The sequence below is a fragment of the Sceloporus undulatus genome, chromosome 3 (assembly GCF_019175285.1).
Source record: "Sceloporus undulatus isolate JIND9_A2432 ecotype Alabama chromosome 3, SceUnd_v1.1, whole genome shotgun sequence".
Lineage (NCBI taxonomy): Eukaryota > Metazoa > Chordata > Lepidosauria > Squamata > Phrynosomatidae > Sceloporus > Sceloporus undulatus.
In genome coordinates, this window is record NC_056524.1 from 46,585,740 (window position 1) to 46,592,516 (window position 6,777).

General features: G+C 40.0%; 1 protein-coding gene across 2 annotated transcripts in view; it reads left to right on the forward strand.

The window, feature by feature from the left end:
* EPHA6 (EPH receptor A6) overlaps positions 1-6,777 on the forward strand; it is a 264,534-nt gene that overhangs the window by 92,747 nt on the left and 165,010 nt on the right. For both annotated transcript variants that reach the window (XM_042460426.1, XM_042460427.1), the window contains exons 5-6: positions 22-92; positions 2,061-2,186. In XM_042460426.1, the coding sequence (XP_042316360.1) occupies positions 22-92; positions 2,061-2,186 (197 nt within the window). The remainder of the gene's footprint in view (positions 1-21; positions 93-2,060; positions 2,187-6,777) is intronic.

Here is a 6,777-nt window from a genome sequence, read left to right on the forward strand (position 1 = left end):
TGGTGTCCTTTTCCCCCCAAGGTGCCAATGGTATATAAAGGCCAAAATGAAGTCTGAAGAAAAAAGAAGAGCTCATTTGCAAAATGGACACTGTAAGTGAATCGATATGTGATGCTTCAGACTTAGCTGAAGTTTTCCCCAACATTCAAGTAACTGGGCACCTTCTGCTCAAACAAGTCTATATGTATAATATATCAAGTAAATAAACTCATCAGCTCATACACACACACCACAAAAGAAGTGCCGATATCTTTCATTCATATTTTTATCTATGTTTATTCTAAAATGTTTGTCTTAGGAAGGAAAACAATTCCATACGCCTTTGTAAACTTCAAAATAAATGTTTTTTTATCAACTCTGAGGATGTTTTTGAACATTTCCACCTGTTCCTCATTATGTGATTTTCTCTGAAGTTTCAGCTTCTTCCTGCTGAGAATCCTATCACACGTGTATTGTTTAAAAACAAAATCTCACTTTTATGGTGGAATTGTTTCCACAAAGAAAATGTATTCAGTATCAGCTCTTCCAGAGGCATAAAACATATAATATCGGTGGAGCTAGGTCTGAGGCTTCAGCTTTATTGTTTTCCCTAAAAGCAAAGATGCCAGCTCTATGTCAATTTGTAGACAACTTGTTTTTAGGGCAAGAGTTTCTGTGTAAATTTAAGACTCCTCAGGTAACAACAACAGCAACAGCAGTAATAGTAGGAGTAATGCATCCAGTGCCAAAGAAATAGAAATATTCCAAAAAGAGCATTCTGGATGCAGGGAAACTGACTTTTCACCCAGTCCTTTGAAAATTTAGAACAAGGGACATGAACTACATTTTTATGAATCCTATTACATTCTATCCCACTCCCACAACTGTATAAATTTACTTTATACTTGAGGCCTTAATAGCACACAATACTGCATCAGAAGAAGTGGGTTTATAGCCATGAAAGCTTATGCTAAAGTGAAAATCAATTAGACTTAAAGCTAACTTTAAGTTAGGATATTCTGCACCTGCACAGTAACCTTCAGAACCTTCTAGAATTGCTAGAGAAGACTTTTTGGTGGTAGCGGCACCCATCCCCTGTATAAGCCCAGCATCTTCCCGCTCTTTTTCAATTTCTAAAAATTTGCCGCAAAACAGCAGACAAGGGAGCACAGAGCTGCTGCCACATCTTTTTCCCCTCCTCCTCCCTTTATCTTTTTCATGCTGCAAGAGACTAAAATGACTGTTTCTCTGAAAACGATATCATTTCACCTTCAATACATTTCAGGACCTTGGAGGACCACCTCCTACCATTACCCCACCCTTATTTTAAAAACAAAACATTTTGTACCACAATAACATCAAAGGGTGGGACAATTACACCATGCTTGAGTCCTTCCTGGGGTATTTTGGGCCTTCTGGGGGGCATATTAGACCCAGGAGAAGACTTCTATTTCAACAGATAATGACTCAGAAGTTAGTTTCTCCTTTAAAAAAAAATCAAGATGTGCTGAGGGACTTAAAAAACAACATTTAAGGACTGCATGTAGCCTCCTGTCTATAGCTTATCCACTCCTTCATAGACCATGGAGGGAGGTTTCAAGATTGTCCTCTTCACCACAATGATGCTCAAGCTGGGGGCTGGATCCACAGCCCATTTCAATGAGTACCTATATGAGGCCTAGTACAATAGCACTCAAGTTCACATCTTGTGATAGTTTACAGGGATAAAACATTCCCTCCCTATACTCAATGGCTTTGATTGGAGAAACCTCTGCAGTTTTAATACCACTCCTAAGCTATTATTTGAGTAAGGAGTGAGGCTGATAGTACAAAGAAATTGTTGTGGAGTCCTCCTGATGATTGTGGAAGTTCATAAACTAGCACCAATTACAACCTTTCTTCAAAAGTACAGTTGCCAGAATACTTGGGGCAAAGCCCTCTTTTGGAAGAAGTGACATCACATTTATAATAGGAGCATTTCTTAATATTCTTAAAATAATATTTTATTTTATTTTTTTCTAGTTCATGGATTGCCTGAATTATTTCTGCCTAATGGAGAAACCACCTTTCTCTTTTTGCAGTGCGATACCCAGGAACCAAAACATATATTGATCCAGACACGTATGAAGACCCATCACTTGCTGTTCATGAGTTTGCTAAGGAGATAGATCCATCAAGAATTCGAATTGAGAGAGTTATTGGAGCAGGTAAAAAATTACATCACCTTTCCTTTGCAAACATTGTATGACTATATCAAAAAAATATCTGTCAAATTGTAAATGAAAACCTACTGCTGACAAGGGTTTGAATCCCCATTCAGCCATACAAACCCACTGGGTGACCTTGGTCATTTCACACTCTGTCAGCCTCAGGCAAAAACAAAGGCAAACTCGTTCTGAACAAACCTTGCCAAGAAAACTCCATGATAGAGTCATGTTAGAGTTGCCATATTTTGGAAATGAATTGAAGGTACACAAGAGCAAACAACAAAGTGCTCTGTGTGTGTGTGTGTGTGTGTGTGTGTTACATTAGCACCCACCTTTCTTCCAAGAAGGTGTCTTTACATTTTTTAATAAGACACTGTGTTTATTAGAAGTTGTTATTAACAAGCTGAAAACCATTACGTCTTGTAGATTTGTGGGAAAGGGTGGTTTTTCTGCCATAAATTCAAGAATAATATCACTTGGGAGAGGCTTCTATAATGAATATAGCCCTTTCTCTTTTTTCTGACTGTTAGGACAGTCATACCTTATCTATGTTTAAATAAAAGTAATACCATCACCAACAGGGTAGCCTAATCTCACATCACTTAATAAAAATCATTGCTGAGATATTAGACTCAGATACATACAACATCTAGACTTGGATCTAAAATGCTGTTGAAGTACATAATAGAACCCAGTCCTATCAACAAGGCATGTGTCTCAGTGGTCTACATAACATAAAACACAAAAAGGAAAAACATGTGTAAACCATTACCTTAACTTGTTTTATTGAACTGAGCTGGAGTTATTGAACTGAGTTAGAGTTGTTTAATGGGATAAGCAAGAACTTGAAAACAGATCTGTTCTACATTTCTTTTTTATTTGTCAATACATATTCTGTTAGGATATTTCTCATTTAGTATCATATCATCAAAACAAATTACATTTTTCACTCTAGTGAACACTCAAATAATGGTTCTGTTAACAAATGGCTAAAACTTTACATACACAGAAAGGAGGAGTGCATAAACTGAGGAACTTTTAAGTGTATACTTGTTTTCTGGAACTAGATAAAATTGCCACTGTATGTTTCTTCAGTTATGCAGTGAGAGAGATCTTAGATAACTTCTCTCAGAAAATACTGTATTCCCTTTGATATTTTTTTTCAGGTAGACCTACTATAAAAACAGATGTCTTGGTCTAGAAATATTTAAGTAAGATTATAATTAGTAATTTTAAAATCTGTTCTTCAAAGGTGTCATAATAAACCCTAAATGTTGAGTCTTGCCTTTAAAAGCTATCTTTTATCACTTAGTTCTATGACCAGTTAAATTCCTGATTTATCACCTGTTGTGACTAGGGTTGCCATAAGTCAGGACCTCCAAACCGGGACAAATGTAGGACAAAATTTTCAAATGTAGGACACATTTTTGTGTCCTACATTTGAAAAGGAGCCTCGCTGAGGGGAGGCTTCCTTCCCCACCTGGGCCCTGTTCTTGCCAGCGGAGCCCAAGCGGGGAAAGAATCCTCCCCTCAGCCCGGGGGCGGGGGCAAACCGGAGCGGGACCGTGCAGGCCCGCCCCAAACCAGGAAAGTCCCATCCCCAGGCAGGATATGGCAAGCCTAGTTGTGACAAAAATATATGCAGAAATACAGAAATACTTAAATGTATGTAGCAAAATCAGCCTGGATAATTGAATTAAAACCTAAACTATTTGCTCAATAGTGCACTTCAGATTCATTTAAATGTCATCTACATAAACCAGTATTACTGCCACAGAGTGGTCTCATATGGATCCAGGACTGTTTATGCACTGGAAATTTAATCAATAGGTTTGCCATGACAGCAGTACCTGTAGCTATTATTTTTGACTATGGAGTTAATAGTTGTCTCACATCAGTCATACCAGTCTTGTATAGTTAAAACAATCACTTTCTGTCACTGTAACTGCCAATCTGTGTGTGTGTGCTTTCAAGTAATTCCTGATTTATAGCGACCTTAAAGCAAACCTATCATGGGGTTTTGCAAGATTTATTCCAAGGGACTTTGCCATTGCCTTCCCAAGGCTGAGAGCAGGTGGCTTGCCCAAGGTCACCCGGTGGGTTTCATGGCCAAGCTGGGATTTGACTCATGGTCTCCAGAGATGTAACCCAACACTCAAACCACTACACCACACTAACCTAATCTCTCAGATAAATCCCACTAAGGCTAAAGGGCTTGAATAATTGTAGATTTCACAATTAATTGCTTTCAGTTAGATATAGCTACAACACATTTTTGCAGGACTGTGTCCTCTATGTTTTTCATGCTTTTCATCTGATATATATTAGATAGCATATATTATATATACTAGTCTTCAGCAAGCCAGTATGGTGCACTGGTTTGAGCATTGGTCTATTGCCCTGGAAACCAAGCTTCAGAAACCTACTGGGTGACCTTGGACACGTCACATACTTTCAGTCCCCCAAAACCCTGTGGAAGGTTCACATTAGGGTCACCATAAATTGGAAAATGACTTGAAGGCACACAATAACAACTAATCAGTAATACAGAGGAATCACTCATATTCACTCAGAACTTAACACTGCACTCCAAAGAAGTGTCCAGTGAACCATCTGGGCATTTTTCTTGGGATCAGATGCTGTGGCCTGATGATGGGGGTAACAGGTTTGAGTCAGTTTGACCTGGCATACATACATCTGATTCTTGTCCATTTTACGTGATATAAGCTAGTAGAAGTGGAATGATCACGTCTGTCCAGGGAGTGGTAAAAGCCTCACTATACTGGGAGAAGGTTCCTGCTACACTGAAGGAGGCTGCAGTGCATCCTTTCCTGAAGATGATTTCTTTTAACACAGGCGTATGTGAAATTAGCCATATCACTAATATCCCGGTTCTGGACAAGATGGTTGAGTGTGCAATGGCTGGACAACTTCATGCATTCTTGGAGGAAACAGATTATCTGGAACCATTTCAGTCTGGTATCAGGCCAGCACAGGACACTCAAACATTCTATCTGATGAGCTAATCCAGGTGGAAAAGAGTGGAGTGCTACCTGGTTGATCTCCTTGGATTTCTTAAGGCGTTTTCATGCAATTATTCCCTTTTGTTTTATTTGAAGAATTTATATCCCACCTTTCTCTGATGATGGGATTCAATGAGGGTTAATCATGGTATCTTCACTGGATTGGCTCTCTTGTATGAGAATAGGAGACACTGCAGTACAATGGTTCCACTCCTATCAGTGAGGTTGATTCCAGACAGAAGTACTGGGGATTCCTGCTTAGCCCCATGTCCTTTAAGCTATGAGAGTACCATACCTTGTCCTCCATGATGTTCAGTATCTTTATGAAAACGGTGCGGAAGGTTGTTGGGAGATTTAGGATGCTGAAGACAGACAACTCTGTTTCTCCTTACTATTAGAAATGGGTGAGACAATGCAGGTGATGGAGCAATGCCTGGATGCTATAATTGGTTGGATGAGAAACAGTAAACTGAAGCTGAATCCTGATCAGTTGGAGTTTGAGGCTGCATCCACACTGCTGAAATAATCCAGGCTGACACCATTTTAACTGCCAGGGCTCAGTGCTATGGGATTCTTGGTATTGTAGTTTGTTGTTGCACCAGAGCTCTCTGACAGAGAAGGCTAAATGTCTCACAAAACTACAGTTCCCAGAATTCCCTAGCTTTGAGCCATAGTAATTGAATTGCTGTCAACCTGGATTATTTCTGCAGTACAATTGTAGCCTCTGTGGATTGACAGTTCTCAGGCCCAGGAACCTGCCCTGGAAGGGGTTGCATTCTTCATGAAAGACTTGTTATTGTTGCCTGCCCTCAGGTTGACCTCCACTCATGGTGACTCTGTAGATGAGACACTTCCAATTCCCCCGTCTTCCACTGCTCTGCTCAGGTTGTGGCCTCTCTGATTGAGTCCAGCCATCTGGCATGTGGTCTCCCACTCTTTTTGCTACCCTCTACCTTTCCTAGCACTATTGTCTTTTCTAATGATTCATGCCTTCTCATGATGTGGCCAAAATACAACATCCTCATTTTAGTCATCCTAATTTCCAGGGAGAGTTCAAGCTTGATCTGGTCTAGGACCCATTTGTTTGTCTTTTTGGCTGTCAACAGCCATGAAGGACTATTCCCCATAAAGAAGCAGGTGTCATTGGAGACCCAAAAAGGGCTCTGTGGCTCCAAATTCTTGGTGCATCTTTGACTGGTGTGTCAGCTATTTCCTTTCTTGGACAGGGAAATCTTAGTTACAGTAGTGCATGCGCTGGTAATTTACCAATTGGATTAATAATATAATAATAATATGTTTTATTTGTATACCGCTTTTCCTATGATCAAAGCGGTTTACAGCATACATATGCATATACAACAAAACAAGTAACAAAAACAAAACAAAACAAAAAAAACCTCTGCTTCTCTCCCGTCAAGATGGAGGTCGGGGGGAGGGCTCTTCAACTTAGCAGGCAGAGGCCTGTTGTTTCTTGCCTGCTTCTCTCCCCTCAAGATGGAGGTCGGGGGGAGGGCTCTTCAACTTAGCAGGCAAGAAACAACAGGCCTCTGCCTGCCAAGTTGAAGAGC